We start from the raw sequence: 16,840 nt of genomic DNA, 5'->3' as shown, positions 1-16,840 counted from the left end.
TACCCTCAGGCTTACTAGGATTGGGAAATTCCAGCCTGGTAAATTCTAGTCAAACTGGTTCTCTGCTCTTGAACCCCGTTTCCTGTTAAGATGTTTATCAAGGCAGTGCATGCACAGTGGGACATAGACCCTCATCAGTAATTCTAATTTTGCCTTGCCTTGTGATCTTTATTGCCCTTTGAGGCATGTGATCTTTGTGACTTACTCCCTGTTTGTACACCCCCTCCCCTTTTAAAATCCCGAATAAAAACTTGCTGGTTTTGTGACTCAGGGTCATCATCATGGTCCTACCAATATGTGATGTCATCCCCAGAGGCCCAACTGTAAAATTTCTCTCTTTGTACTCTTTCTTTTTATTTCACAGACTGTTCGACACTTAGGGAAAGTAGAAAAGAACCTACATTGAAATATTGGAGGCTGGTTCCCCCGATACTCTCTTTCACCAGTTCTTTGACCCTCTGCTTTCCCTGTAGCAACCTAAGTCCCCTCTTGTCTCTGCTTTCTTTTCTGTCCAGCATGGATAATGGGACTCATCACTTCAGCTACCCTCTTACCAAGGTTTGATGCCATCTTTCTTGTTTTCCATTTACATCTCTGGCCTTTCCTTATGAGTCTCTTTATCCACATCCTTGTTCTCCTAAAAGTTATATTATAGGGCCTTTCTCCGTTCTAGACTCTTTTCTCATTTTATACCCTCTCTAGGCTATCTCATTTTTCATTTCTTCCATAATAAAGCTATTTGCCATTGTCTTCCAATATTGTGTCTTCAGCCCAACTTTTCTTCAATTTCAGACCTTACATTCAGTTGCTTATTTAGCATCATCCCTTGTCTGATTCACAGGGACCTAAAGCTCAGTATGCTCCACACTGCACTTGTGATCTAAATCCTTATCCCAGGGTTCTGTCTCTTGCTGAATGGAACACTATCCACAACAGGTATTCAAGCCAAAAACTCGAGTTTTTCTTGACACCTTTCTCTCCTTTTTCTTTCTTCAGTCAATTGCTTAGTCCTCTTGATGATGCAAATAGTACCTCTTCAATAGCTCTTCAGTCTGTTCCCATTTCATTTCTGCTACTATCTCTTGAGTTCAGTCATACCTTGCATGAAATATTGCCCTGATTGCCTAACTGGCATCCCTGAAGCTTCACTTGCCTTCCTCTAGTTAATCATTCACAGAGCAGATAGAATGATCTTTTCAGAAAGAAATGATCACAGCACTGCTCTTCTTCAAACTCTTCAACAGCTTCTCATTGCCTTTAGGCCAATGTCCATGGGTCTTAGCTCTCTTAGCTCTGTCTGGCCCATGCTCACTTCTCCAGTCTTCTCCCTGCCTCTTCCCATTCTCCCTGACTCTTCAGCTTCTGAAATGCATCATACTGCCCTGCACCTCCTGACCTTTGCACATGCTGTTCCTTCTGAAAGGAATGCTTCTGGGCCGGGGCAGTGACTCATGACTGTAATCCTAGCACTTTGGGAGGCCAAGGCAAGTAGATCACTTGAGTTCAGGAGCTTAAGATCAGTATGGACAACATGACAAAACCCCAACTCTAAGAAAAATACAAAAATTAGCCTGTAGTCCCAGCTACTCAAGAGGCTGAGGTGGGAGGAGCCTGGAGGTTGAGGCTGCAGTGAGCCAAGATTGCGCCACTGCACTTCAGCCTGGGTGACAGTGAGTCTCATCCCAAAAAAAAAAAAAAAAAAAGCTTCTGCTTGCCTTTTGCCTGCTCACAGTGGATAAATGGTACTCACCCCTCAGGGCCATTTTTTTCAGGAAAACTCATCTTGATACCTATCCTCCTGAACCTCTTGACTATATGTCCCCTGCCTATTTCCATTGTAAAACTCATTATACTTGTAATTATTTATTCAGTGCCTGAATTTCGTGCTTGACTGTGAGCACTATAAGCAGAAGAATTGTGTCTGTTGTGTATATTGAAGTACTCCCAGCCTGAAACATAGAAAGCACTTCATAAATACTTCTTGAAGAGGTCAAGAGTGATTTGTCGCCCTTAATGGGGAAAATAGTCTCCCTCATAAGATGTTGATTATTTTGCTGTCCTTCTTTTCTGTATCTCCAATGAAAAAATTACAAATAGATACTAAAATTCTCCCATAAATGTCCCCAAGATAGTTTTCATTCTGAATATGAGAATCTGGTGCTTAAGTGGTAAATTTAGACAGATGTGGATGCTATAATTTTAGTTCTTTGTTTTTCTCTATAGTAAAAACAAATTTATCTCTATCTTAGGTAAGTAAGTACAGAGCTAAGGAAATAATACCTAAATGACAAAGTTTGGCCAAATCTTCAGGTTCTGTTCTACAAATGACCCATCTAGAAGGATTTTAGTATTTCCTCTGGTTCTTGTTACTTTTTTTCCCCCCAGAAAATGTATGACCCAAACTTGTTCCTTTTTAAAAGCTGAACTCATAGCTTTACACATTTTAATTAACTATTCTGAAAATATTTTTTTTAAGAAGTAGAAATTAGAAAACATTCTGTGTGAAAGGAATTTATTTTACAGAATTATTTCTTATTTTTGAATTTGAACTCTGTAACTTAATGTGGAAGTTGAGTGTCATCAAGGGAGAGACAAGTACCAAGGTCAAATAAGATTGGATAAAATATCTGCCTTGGCCACCTGTGTCAGGGGCTAAAGATCAAACTGATTGTTTTTGGGCTTCACGTTCAGAAACAAGGACTTCTGAATTCATACCTGAGGTTGGCAAGTTTAGCCAGAGCTTTTTAAAACCTATTTATAAAGTGTTTGTCTTTCAATATGTTTCCTCATTCTTTTTTTTTTTTTTTTGAGACCGAGTTTTGCTCTTGTTGCCCAGACTGGAGTGCAGTGGCGCCATCTCAACTCACCATAACCTCCGCCTCTCGGGTTCAAGTGATTCTCCTGCCTGAGCCTCCTGAGTAGTTGGGATTACAGGCATGCGCCACCACACCCGATTAATTTTGTATTTTTAGTAGGGACAGGGTTTCTGCATGTTGGTCAGGCTGGTCTTGAACTCCCAACCTCAGATGATCCGCCCGCCTCGGCCTCCCAAAGTGTTGAGATTATAGGTGTGAGCCACTGCGCCCAGTCTCCTCATTCTTTTTAATTATTGCATGTAAGTACAATATTCTTTGTAGCCGTTAGATTTAAATACAGTAGTTAGGTTCAGAGATATTATAGAGAAGTTTAAAGAGGCACTATTGAGTTGCTTCAATGGTAGTATGCATTTGAAGAATATACATGTACAACTCTTCATAGATTTTATGCTCTTAGAACATTTCTGCTAAATTTATCTGTTTCATATGTTATATGCAACATAAATATATTGGATATACTGGATATCTATTGTGATGTAACAAATTATGCCAAAACGTATCAGCTTAAAACAACATTTATTGATGAGAACACATGGACACATAGAGGAGAACAACACACACTGGGGCCTACCAGAAGGTGGAGAGTGGGAGGAGAGAGAAGATCAGGAAAAATAACTATTAGGTACGAGGCTTAATAGCTGGATGATGAAATAATCTCTATGACAAACCCCCATGACACAAGTTTACCTGTATAACAAACCTGCACTTGTAACCCTGAACTTAAAAGTTAGAAAATATGTGGACTATAGGTTTTCTGATTTCTAAAAAATAATAGTAAAGAAAACATTTATTATGGTAGCTTCTGTTAGTTAGGAATCTGAGTTGAGCGTGGCTTAGGTGGGTGCCTCTGGCTTCAGGTCTCTCATGAGGTTATAGTTAAGCTATCAGCCACAGCTGCAGTTGTCTCAAGGCTTGGCTCAAGTTGACTCAAGGCTGAAGAGTCTGTTTCTGAGCTCACTTGTGGTTATTGGCAGACCTCAGATTGCTCATGTGGGTCTCTCCGCAGAGCTGCCGCATGATGCAGAGGCTGGCTTCCCTCTTGGCCAAGAGAGGGCATGAGAGAGTACCCAAAATTTAAGGCTTAGTCTCTTATAACCTAATTAAGAAAATCACATCATTTCTGCTATATGCTGTTGGTTATAAGTGTTTCACTAGGTCACTTCAAAGTGGGGATCATTGTGGGCCACCTCAGAGGCTGTGTATGGTCGCTGGGGGACACACACACACAGTTTTGCACTAACTTGTGGTCCCCCCAGATTCATATGTTGAAGTTCTAACCTCTAGTATCTCAGAATGTAATCGTATTTGGAGAAGGTCTTTAAGGGGTGATTAAGATAAAATTAGGCAGTTAGGGTGGGCCGTAGTCCAATACTAGTGTCCTTGTAAGAAGGGGACATTTGGACAATGGAGGGAGACACCAGGAATGCTTAGCACAGAAAAAGACAAAGTGAGGACACAGTGCAAACAGAGGAGAGAGGCCTCAGGAGGAACCAAACCTGCTGATAACTTGATCTTGGACTTCACTGTGAGAAAATAAATTTCCATGGTTTAAACCACTTAGTTTGTGATACTTTGTTATGGCTGCCATAGCAAACTTATATACGCGTAAGTAACATTTTTAAAGAAAATGTTTTTCATAATGTTTAAATTTCATGGTAATCAGAATTTGTCTTCTTTTTCCCCTTGAAATTGTAGGAGCAATGTTCCTTTAGTTGGGACTGGGGACCTTCCTTTCCTACCCAGGGAATCTGGAAAGATGTTAGAATTGAAGCCTATAATATTTGTCACCTGAACTACTTCACATTTTCCCCAATATATGGTAAGTTGAAAGATGTGATTTTTTTTCTTTTTGATTCTCCTTGTTATAAAAATTGGGTTTATAATTGAAATACAGAGGTATGTTTCTCAGAGATTTAGAATTTTTAAAAACTTTGTTGTACAATCAATTTATAAAAGTAAAAAATAGGTACAAACTGATTTTACATGAAAATTGACAATATAAAGCAGGTATGTAGGTAGATACCTTTTAGCATATTTTACAGAAAAAGGAAAAAATAAAATGGAAGAGAGGCTCCAAGTTTTCCCGAGATAGATATTCTTTCTTGAAAGGACTGGGCCTGCTGGCTGGTGCTCCTTTTTGCAGCCGCTGTAGTCACTTTTTTAGTGTTGACTTCTTGCTTTGCTCACATTGTTAGACTGACTTTCTGTCTCTGTACTTTTTCTTCATAACTGGGAGCACTACTCTGAGGGCCCTGACAAAGGGCCCTGACACAGCAGCCTCGTGAAAATTTAAAAATAAACTGGAAGGTAAACAGGGCAAAAGAAAGATTTCTTTTCTTTTTTCTTTTTTTTTTTTGAGACGGAGGTTTCACTCTTGTCGCCCAGGCTGGAGTGCAATGGCATGATCTTGGCTCACTGCAACCTCCACCTCCCGGGTTCAAGCGATTCTCCTGCCTCAGCCTCCTGAGTGGCTGTGATTACAGGCATGTGCCACCATGCCCAGCTAATTTTGTATTTTTAGTAGAGACGGGGTTTTTCCATGTTGGCCAGGCTGGTCTTGAACTCCTGACCTCAGGTGATCTGCCTGCCTCAGCCTCCCAAAGTGCTGGGATTACAGATGTGAGCCACTGCGCCTGGCCAAAAGAAATACTTCTAAGGTGAAAAACAGTACTTTTTTAGTTGAAGCAACTATTCAATATCAAGGAGCATTGAAACAGAACCTCAGAAATCTCACAGATGTCAGTGGATAAGTTAAAAGCTGGTTAAATATTGCTTTCTTTGCTCAGCACTATGTTTATTTGGTGTAGAAAAGAAATAGAGTAAGTACACTGATCCTTCATGTGTGGGGAGGGGAGATACAAACAATTGCCAAACAAAACAAATAACCTTCCAAGATAAGAGCCAGAAAATCAAAGATCAGTGAGGATTTGAGAAGTTAGGGAAATGAAGGGTGAAGATGGAGGCAAGTGAGATCTTAAATGAGAGCATGCAATGCTCAGTGTAATCACATGGAGGCCTAACTAGATGAAATCAGTAAGAAAGAATGTGATGTGTCAGTACAAGAGTTCTGTTATGTTGAGAGCCCTGGTGACCTTAGCTTGCTATTCAGTTAGTGAAATCGGTATTTTCTGAAAGCAGAAGATGAAAGCAAATGACAGATGCTTCGATTTGAGGAGGTTATTTGGTGCTGTTGGTATTTTTAAACTTTAAAAATGCATTAAAAGATCGAATTTAAATCGCACATGTAAATGTGGCTATGCTTATAATTCTCTAGTTTAGTGCTTCCCAAACTATTCTTCTGAGGTGTAATCCAGCTGAAGATTTTCGCTACTAAAATCAAATAGTGGTTTAATTTCCCTTCATCCCATGTTACCACCCATACATTTTCTCAGGTATAAGTAACAGAATCTGGTATAAGAAGTGGTCTGAGCCAAGCACAGTGGCTCATGCCTGTAATTCCGGCACTTTGGGAGGCTAAAATGAGTGGATTCCCTGAGCCTAAGAGTTAGAGACTAGCCTGGGCAACATGGGAAAATCCTCTCTCTGACAAAAAAATACAAAAAATAGCCAGGCCTGGTCGCGTTCACCTGTAGTCCCAGCTACTCAAGAGGCTGAGGTGGGAGGATCGCTTGAGCTCAGGAGGTAGAGCTGCTGTGAGCTGTGATTGTACCACTGCACTCTAGCCTGGGTGATGGAGTGAGATGCTGTTTCAAAAAAAAAAAAAAAGTGATCTGATTTAGCAAAAAGTTATTTATTTGTTTTGAAGCTTAATCAGTATTTTAGGTGGTCTGCAAAATGCATTATAAGCTCTAGGTACCCTGATGCCTGAAAAAATGTTGAATAATACTGCTCTAGTTTAATTTACAATTTTGAATATGAAAGTAAACATTTCTTCCTTAGTTATTAGAGTTCACTTTATTAGTCACTGGTGACTGGGTTAATTTTATATGAATTAAATTAATTTAAATGATGCTTAAAATTCAATTTAGATTCAGTATAAACTGTTCCTCCTCTCAACTACATTTGGGAAGGTTAAATATATTTTTAAATTGATACATAATATTTGTACATATTTATGGGGTATGTGTGATATTCCGTTACATGCATAGAATGTGTAATGATCAAGTCAGGGTATTTCAGGTACTATCACCTCTAGTATTTATCATTTCTGTGTGTTGAGAACATTTCAAGTCCTCTCTTCTAGCTATTTTGAAATATACAATACATGTTGTTAAGTATAGTCACACTATTACACTGTCAAACATGAGAACTTATTCCTTCTATTTAAATGCATGCTTGTACCCATTCATCAGCCTTTCTTCATTCCTCTCTGCCACTCATATACCCCTCCTATCCTCTGGTCTCTATTATTTCACTCTCTACCTCCATGAGATCAACATTTTTACCTCCGACGTGTGAGTGGCAAGCTGCAAAATTTGTCTTTCTGTGTCTGACTTTCACTTAACATAATGACCTCCTGTTCTATCCATGTTGCTAAGACATGCTTTTATTCTTTTTTATCCATTCATCTGTTGATGGACACTTAGGTTGATTCTATATCTTTGCTATTGTGAATAGTGCTGCAGTAAACATGGGGGTGCAGGTCTCTTTTTGTTATGTTGATTTCTTTTGCTATGGATAAATACCTATTAGTGGGATTATTGGATTGTATGGTAATGGTTCTACTATTAGTTTCTTGAGAAATATTGTATTTCCATTGTGGCTGTACTCACTCACATTCCGATTAACAGTGTATAAATGTTTCCTCTTCCCTGCATCCTCCCCAGCATCTATTATTTTTTATCTTTTCAGTAATAGTCATTCTAACTGGAGTAAGATAGTATTTGTGGTTTTGATTTACATTTCTCTGATGATTAGTGATGTTGACCATTTGTGCATATACCTGTTGGCCATTTGTATGTCTTCTTTAGAGAAATGTCTATTCATGTCCTTTGCCCACTTTTAAATGGGGTTATTTGCTTTTTCACTGTTCAGTTGAGTTCCTTGTGTATTCCAGATGTTAGTACCTTGTCAAATGGATAGTCTGCAAATATTTTCTCCCGTTCAACAAGTTGTCTCTACATTCTGTTCTTGAATACTTCCTTTGCTGTGAAGAAGCTTTTTAGTTTAATATAGTACTATTTGTCTATGTTTATGTTTGTTATCTTTGCTTTTGAGATCTTAGCTGTAAAATCTTTGTCTAGATCGATGTCTTGAAATGCTTCTCATATGTTTTCTTCTAGTAGTTTTATTGTTTCAGGTCTCATGTTTAAGTCTTTAATCCATCTTGAGTTGATTTTTATTTATGGTGAGAGATAAGAGTCCAGTTTCATTTTGCATATGGATATCCAATTTTCCCAGCACCATTTGTTGAGGAGGATTGAAGAGGGTGTTCTTTCTTCAGTGCATGTTCTCTGACCAAGGTGCCTTTGTAAAAAATCAGTTAGTTATAAATAAGTGGATTTATTTCTGGGGTTTAGACTCTGTTCCTTTGGTTTATGTGTCTGTTTTCAGGTAGTGTGATGTAATCTTTGACTCAGGATTGCTTTGGTTTTTTTGACCTCTTTTTTGGTTCCCTATGAATTTTAGGATTGTTTTTTCTATTTCTGTGAAAAGTGACATTGGTGTTTTGATAGTGATTGATTGCATGGACTGTGTAGATTGCTTTGGGTAGTATGGTGGTCATTTGAATGATATTAATTCTTCCAACCCATGAGCATGGGATGTTTTTCGATTTGTTTGTGTGACCTCTTCAGTTTATTTCATCAAACGTTTATAGTTTTCCTCGTACAGGTCTTTCACCTTTTTGGTTACATTTATTCCTAGGTATTTTATTTTTTGTAGCTATTGTAAATGGGATTGCCTTCTTGATTTCTTTCTCAGCTAGTTCATTATTGATGTGTAGAAACACTAATTTTTGTATGTTGACTTTGTATCCTACAAATTTGCTGAATTTATTTATCAGATCTAAGAGTTTTTTGAGGAATCTTCCAACTTTTTATAGATATAAGAACATGTCATCTGCAAAGAGGAATAATTTTACTTCTTCTTTTCCAATTTGGATACCTTTTATGTTTTTTCTCTTGCTTGAATGCCCTGGATAGGACTTCCAGCATTTTATTGGATAGGAGTGGTGAAAGTGGGCATCCTTTTCCCTTTCTAATTCTTAGAGGAAAGACTTTTAGCTCTTCCTCATTTGGTGTGATGTTAGCTCTGGGTTTTTGTATATAGGCTTTATTATATTGAGGTATGCTCCTTCTATGACTAATTTGTTGATAGTTTTTATCATGAAGGGATATTGAATTTTATTAAATGCTTTTTCTGCATCTATTGAGATGATCATATGTTTTCTGTCTTTCTGTTGATGTGAGGTATCACGTTTATTGATTTGTGCAAATGTAAGATCCTTGCATCCCTGGGATAAATTTCACTCGCTCATGGTATATTATCTTTTTGATGTACTGTTGGAGTTGGTTTGCTAGGATTTTGTTGAGGATCTTTGGATCCATGCAAATCAGGGATATTGAGCTGTAGTTTCCTTCCTTTCTTTGTTTGTTTGTTTCTTTCTTTCTTTCCTTCCTTCCTTCCTTCCTTCCTTCCTTCCTTCCTTCCTTCCTTCCTTCCTTTTGTTGCTGCCTCTCTGTGTGGTTTTGATATTAGCGTGATGCTGACCTCTAGAATTAGTTAGAGAGAATTATCTCTTCAATTTTTGGAATAGTTTGTATAGAATTGGTATTAGTTCTTCATTGTAACTTTGGTAAAATTTGGCAGTGAAGGCACCCAGTCCTGGATTTTTTTTCTGTTAAGATTTTATTACTGATTCAGTCTTGCTGCTTATTATTAGTCTGTTCAGGTTCACTATTTTCTTTCTTTCTTTCTTTCTTTCTTTCTTTCTTTCTTTCTTTCTTTCTTTCTTTCTTTCTTTCTTTCTTTCTTTCTTTCTTTCTTTCTTTCTTTTCTCTTTCTCTTTCCCCCTTTCTTTCTCCTCCCTTCCTCTCTTTCTTTCTCTCTTTCTTCTTTTATTCCTTTCTCTTTCTTCCTTTTTTCCTTTCCTTTCCTTTTCCACCTTGCCTTGCCTTTTCCTTTTTCCTCCCCTCCCTTCCTTTCCCTTCTCCTCTCCCTTCCTCCTTTTCCCTTCCCTCCCCTCCCATCCCCTCCCCTCCCCTTCCCTTCCCTTCGCTTGCCCTGCCTTCCCGACAGGGCCTTGCTATGTTGCTGAGGCTGGTTTCCAACTTCTGTTCTCAAGCAGTCCTCCTGCCTTGGCCTCTCAAACTGTTGGAATTACATAAGCCACTGTGCCTGGCCTCTATTTTTTTTTGTCAGTCAGTACTGGCAGGTTGTATGTGTCCAGAAATTTACCTATTTCCTCTACGTTTTTCAGTTGATTAGTGTATAGTTGTTCATAATAGTCTCTGGTGTTTCTGTAGTATCACTTGTAATGTATCCTTTCTCATTTCTGATTTTATTTATTTGGGTCTTCTCCTTAATTAGTCTAGATAGGGGTTTATCAATCTTGTTTTCAAAAATAAAGTTTTCGTTTCATTGATCCTTGGTTTTTTTTTTTTTTTGTCTCTATTTCATTGAGTTCTGCTCTGATCATTATTATCACTTTTCTTCTTCTAATTCTGGGTTGAGTTTGTTCTTGTTTTTCTAGTTCCTTGAGGAGTATTGTTAGGTTGTTTGTTTGAAATCTTTCTACTTTTTGGATGTAAGTATCTGTTGCTATAAACTTCCCTCTTAACACAGCTTTTGCTGTATTTTGGTATGTTGTACTTAAATCTTTATCTGTTTCAAGACATTTTTCTATTTCCTCCTTAATTTCTTTTTTGACCCAATTGTCATTTCAGAGCATGTTGTTTAATTTCCATGTGCTTGTACAGGTTTCAAAGTTCTTATTATTGATTTCTAGTTTTATTCCATTGTGGTATGAAAAGATACTTGATATGATTTTAATTTTTGAAAACTTGTTAAGTCATTTTTTGGCCTAACATATTATCTATTCTTGTTGCTCTGTGCTAATGAGAAGAATGTGCATTTTGTAGCTATTGTATATTTTGTAAATGTGTATTAGGTTCATTTGGTCTAAAGTACAGTTTAAATACAATGTTTCTTTGTTAATTTTTTTGTCTAGATAATCTGTGTAATACTGAGTGAAGGATGTTGAAATCCCCCACTGTTATTGTATTGGAATAGATTGAGTAATGTTTGCTTCATGAATGTGGGTGCTCCAAGTTGGGTGCAGATATATGTAGAATTATTATATTCTTTTGTGGATTTGATCCTTTTATCATGATATAGTGACTTTTTTTGTCTGTTTTTACTGTTTTTTGACTTAAACTTTGTTTTATTTGATGTAGATGTAGCTACGCCTGCCCATTTTTTATTTCCATTTACATGGAATGTATTTTTCCATTCCTTAACTTTCAGTTCATAGATATCTTTAGGGGTGAGTTGAACTACTTGTAGACAGCATATAATTTCATCATGTTTTTGAAAAATCCCGTCAGCCAATTTATATCTTTTAAGCGGAAAGTTTAATTCATTTACCCTCAAGGTTATTATTGATATATGAGGGCTTATTTCTGTCATTTTATTAATTGACTTCTGGTTGTTTTGTATACCTTTTTTTTTCTTTTCATTATTATTATTATTATTTTTTATGCCTTAAGTTGTAGGGTACATGTGCACAACGTGCAGGTTTGTTACATATGTATACACGTGCCTTGTTGGTGTGCTGCACCCATTACTCGTCATTTACATTACGTCCTAATGCTATCCCTCCTCGCCACCAACAATAGGACCCGGTGTGTGATGTTCCTCTTCCTGTGTCCAAGTGATCTCGTTGTTCAATTCCCACCTATGAGTGAGAACATGTGGTATTTGGTTTTCTGTTCTTGAGATAGTTTACTGAGAATGATGGTTTCCAGCTGCATCCATGTCCCTACAAAGGACACAAACTCATCCTTTTTTTATGGCTGCATAGTATTCCATGGTGTATATGTGCCACATTTTCTTAATCCAATCTGTCACTGATGGACATTTGGGTTGATTCCAAGTCTTTGCTATTGTGAATAGTGTGGCAATAAACATACATGTGCATGTGTCTTTATAGCAGCATGACTTACAATCCTTTGGGTATATCCTCAGTAATGGGATGGCTGGGTCAAATGGTATTTCTAGTTCTAGATCCTTGAGGAATCACCACACTGTTTTCCACAATGGTTGAACTAGTTTACAGTCCCACCAACAGTGTAAAAGTGTTCCTATTTCTCCACATCCTCTCCAGCACCTGTTGTTTCCTGATTTTTTAATGATTGCCATTCTAACTGGTGTGAGATGGTATCTCATTGTGGTTTTGATTTGCATTCCTCTGATGGCAAGTGATGATGAGCATTTTTTCATATGTCTGCTGGCTGTATGAATGTCTTCTTTTGAGAAGTGTCTGTTCATATCCTTTGCCCAGTTTTTGATGGGGTTGTTTTTTTCTCGCAAATTTGTTTGAGTTCTTTATAGGTTCTGGATATTAGCCCTTTGTCAGATGAGTAGATTGCAAAAATGTTCTCCCATTCTGTAGGCTGCCTGTTCACTCTGATGGTAGTTTCCTTTGCTATGCAGAAGCTCTTTAGTTTAATAAGATCCCATTTGTCAATTTTGACTTATGTTGCCATTGCTTTTGGTGTTTTAGACATGAAGTCCTTGACCATGCCTATGTCCTGAATGGTATTACCTAAGTTTTCTTCTAGGGTTTTTATGGTTTTAGGTCTAACATTTAAGTCTCTAATCCATCTTGAATTAATTTTCGTATAAGGACTAAGGAAAGGATCCAGTTTCAGCTTTCTACTTATGGCTAGCCAATTTTCCCAGCACCATTTATTAAATAGGGAATCCTTTCCCCATTTCTTGTTTTTCTCAGCTTTGTCAAAGATCAGATCGTTGTAAATGTGTGGTATTATTTCTGAGGGCTCTGTTCTGTTCCATTGGTCTATATCTCTGTTTTGGTACCAGTACCATGCTGTTTTGGTTACTGTAGCCTTGTAGTATAGCTTGAAGTCAGGTATCGTGATGCCTCCAGCTTTGTTCTTTTTGGTTAGGATTGTCTTGGCAATGCAGGCTCTGTTTTGGCTCCATATGAACTTTAAAGCAGGTTTTTCCAATTCTGTGAAGAAAGTCATTGGTAGCTTAATGGGGATGGCATTGAATCTATAAATTACCTTGGGCAGTATGGCCATTTTCACAATGTTGATTCTTCCTATCCATTAGCATGGTATGTTTTTCCATTTGTTTGTGTCCCCTTTTATTTCGTTGAGCAGTGGTTTGTAGTGCTCCTTGAAGAGGTCCTTTACACCCCTTGTGAGTTGGATTCCTAGGTATTTTATTCTCTTTGAAGCTATTGTGAATGGGAGTTCATTCATGATTTGGCTCTCTGTTTGTCTGTTACTGGTGTATAAGAATGCTTGTGATTTTTGCACGTTGATTTTGTATCCTGAGACTTTGCTGAAGTTGCTTATCAGCTTAAGGAGATTTTGGGCTGAGACAATGGGGTTTTCTAAACATACAATCATGTCATCTGCAAACAGGGACAATTTGACTTCTTCTTTTCCTCACCGAATACCTTTATTTCTTTCTCTTACCTGATTGCCCTAGCCAGAACTTCCAACACTATGTTGAATAGGAGTGGTGAGAGAGGGCATCCCTGTCTTGTGCCAGTTTTCAAAGGGAATGCTTCCAGTTTTTGCCCATTCAGTATGATATTGGCTGTGGGTTTGTCATAAATAGCTCTTATTATTTTGAGGTACGTTCCATCAATACCGAATTTATTGAGCGTTTTTAGCATGAAGGGCTGTTGAATTTTGTCAAAGGCCTTTTCTGCATCGATTGAGATAATCATGTGTTTTTTTGTCTTTGGTTCTGTTTAAATGCTGGATTACGTTTATTGATTTGCATATGTTGAACCAGCCTTACATCTCAGGGATGAAGCCCACTTGATCATGGTGGATAAACTTTTTGATGTGCTGCTGGATCCGGTTTGCCAGTATTTTATTGAGGATTTTTGCATCAATGTTCATCAGGGATATTGCTCTAAAATTCTCTTTTTTTGTTGTGTCTCTGCCAGGCTTTGGTATCAGGATGATGTTGGCCTCATAAAATGAGTTAGGGAAGATTTCCTCTTTTTCAATTGATTGGAATAGTTTCAGAAGGAATGGTACCAGTTCCTTCTTATACCTCTGGTAGAATTTGGCTGTGAATCCATCTGGTCCTGGACTTTTTTTGGTTGGTAGGCTATTAATTATTGTCTCAATGTCAGAGCCTGCTATTGGTCTATTCAGAGATTCAACTTCTTCCTGGTTTAGTCTTGGGAGAGTGTAAGTGTCAGGAAATTATCCATTTCTTCTAGGTTTTCTAGTTTATTTGCGTAGAGGTGTTTATAGTATTCTCTGATGGTAGTTTGTATTTCTGTGGGGTCAGTGGTCATATCCCCTTTATCATTTTTTATTGCATCGAATTGATTCTTCTCTCTTTTCTTCTTTATTGGTCTTGCTAGCGGTCTATCAATTTTGTTGATCTTTTCAAAAAACTAGCTCCTGGATTCTTTGAGTTTTTGGAGGGTTTTTTGTGTCTCTATCTCCTCAGTTCTGCTCTGATCTTAGTTATTTCTTGCCTTCTGCTAGCTTTTGAATGTGTTTGCTCTTGCTTCTCTAGTTCTTTTAATTGTGATGTTAGAGTGTCAATTTTAGATCTTTCCAGCTTTCTCTTGTGGGCATTTAGTGCTCTAAATTTCCCTCTACGCACTGCTTTAAATGTGTCCCAGATATTCTGGTATGTTGTATCTTTGTTCTTATTTGGTTTCAAAGAACATCTTTACTTCTGCCTTCATTTCATTATGTACCCAGTAGTCATTCAGGAGCAGGTTGTTCAGTTTCCATGTAGTTGAGCAGTTTTGATTGAGTTTCTTAGTCCTGAGTTCTAGTTTGATTGCACCGTGATCTGAGAGACAGTTTGTTATAATTTCTGTTCTTGTACATTTGCTGAGGAGTGCTTTACTTCCAAGTATGTGGTCCATTTTGGAATAAGTGTGTTGTGGTGCTGAGAAGAATGTATATTCTGTTGATTTGGGGTGGAAAGTTCTGCAGATGTCTATTAGGTCTGCTTGGTACAGAGTTGAGTTCAATTCCTGGATATCCTTGTTAAGTTTCTGTCTTGTTGATCTGTCTAATGTTGACAGTGGGGTGTTAAAGTCTCCTGTTATTATTTTGTGATATATGCAAAATATATGTGATGTAAAGAGTCTAAGTCTCTTTGTAAGTCTCTAAGGACTTGCTTTATGAATCTGGGTGCTCCTGTATTGGATGCATATATCTTTAGGATAGTTAGCTCTTCCTGATGAATTGATCCCTTTACCATTATGTAATGGCCTTCTTTGTCTCATTTAATCTTTGTTGGTTTAAAGTCTATTTTATCAGAGACTAGGATTGGAACCCCTGCTTTTTTTTTGTTTTCCATTTGCTTGGTAGATCTTCCTCCATCCCTGTATTTTGAGCCTATGTGTATCTCTACATGTGAGATGGGTCTCCTGAATACAGCAAACTGATGGGTCTTGACTCTTTATCTGATTTGCCAGTCTGTGTCTTTTAATTGGACCATTTAGTCCTTTTACATGTAAGGTTAATATTGTTATGTGTGAACTTGATCCATTCATTATGATATTAGCTGGTTATTTTGCTTGGTAGTTGATGCAGTTTCTTCCTAGCATCGATGGACTTACATTTTGGCATGTTTTTGCAATGGCTGATACCGGTTGTTCCTCTCCATGTTTAGTGCTTCCTTCAGGATCTCTTGTAGGGCAGGCCTGGTGGTGACAAAATCTCTAAGCATTTGCTTGTCTATAAAGGATTTTATTTCTCCTTCACTTATGAAACTTAGTTTGGCTGAATATGAAATTCTGGGTTGAAAATTCTCTTCTTTACGAATGTTGAATATTGGCCCCCACTCTCTTCTGGCTTGTAGCATTTCTGCTGAGAGATCTACTGTTAGTCTGACGGGCTTCTGTTTGTGGGTAACCCGACCTTTCTATCTGGCTGCCCTTAATATTTTTTCCTTCATTTCAACTTTGGTGAATCTGACAATTATGCGTCTTGGAGTTGCTCTTCTGGAGGAGTATCTTTGTGGTGTTCTCTGTATTTCCTGAATTTGAATGTTGGCCTGCCATACTAAGTTGGGGAAGTTTTCCTGGATGAGATCCTGCAGAGTGTTTTCCAACTTGGTTCCATTTTACCTGTCACTTTCAGGCACATCAATCAGACGTAGATTTGGTCTTCTCACATAATCCCGTATTTCTTGGAGGCTTTGTTCATTTCTTTTTACTCTTTTTTTCTACATTTCTCTTCTTGCTTCATTTCATTCATTTGATCTTCAATCACTGATAATCTTTCTTCCAGTTGATCGAGTCAGTTACTGAATCTTGTGCATTTGTCACATAGTTCTTGTGTCATGGTTTTCATCTCTATCAGTTCTTTTAAGGTCTTCTCTGCATTGATTATTCTAGTTATTCATTCATCCATTCTTTTTTCAAAGTTTTTAGTTTCTTTGCACTGGTTACGTAGTTGCTCCTTTAGCTCTGAGAAGTTTAATTGACTGAAGCATTCTTCTCTCAACTTGTCAAAGTCATTCTCTGTTCAGCTTTGTTCTGTTGCTGGTGATGAGCTGCGTTCCTTTGGAGGGGGAGATGCGTTCTGACTTTTTGAATTTCCAGCTTTTCTGCACTGCTTTTTCCCCATCTTTGTGGTTTTATCTGCCTTTGGTCTTTGGTGATGGTGACGTACTGATAGGGTTTTGCTGTGGGTGTCCTTTCTGTTTGTTAGTTTTCCTTCTAACAGTCAGGACCCTCAGCTGCAGGTCTGTTGGAGTTTGCTTGAGGTCCACTCCAGACCCTGTTTGCCTGGGTATCAGCAGTGGAGGCTGCAGAG

General features: G+C 38.0%; 1 protein-coding gene across 4 annotated transcripts in view; it reads left to right on the top strand.

Annotated features, from left to right (window-relative positions):
- Positions 1-16,840, top strand: part of MANBA (mannosidase beta) — a 138,822-nt gene that overhangs the window by 41,331 nt on the left and 80,651 nt on the right. For all 4 annotated transcript variants that reach the window (XM_023220104.2, XM_023220107.2, XM_023220106.3 and 1 more), the window contains one exon: positions 4,572-4,695. In XM_023220104.2, coding sequence (XP_023075872.1) covers positions 4,572-4,695 — 124 coding nt within the window. The remainder of the gene's footprint in view (positions 1-4,571; positions 4,696-16,840) is intronic.

This window comes from Piliocolobus tephrosceles, chromosome 3 (genome assembly GCF_002776525.5).
Source record: "Piliocolobus tephrosceles isolate RC106 chromosome 3, ASM277652v3, whole genome shotgun sequence".
Classification (NCBI taxonomy): Eukaryota; Metazoa; Chordata; class Mammalia; order Primates; family Cercopithecidae; genus Piliocolobus; species Piliocolobus tephrosceles.
Note: the sequence above shows the minus strand (reverse complement) of the source record. Positions and strands in the feature narration are given on the sequence as shown.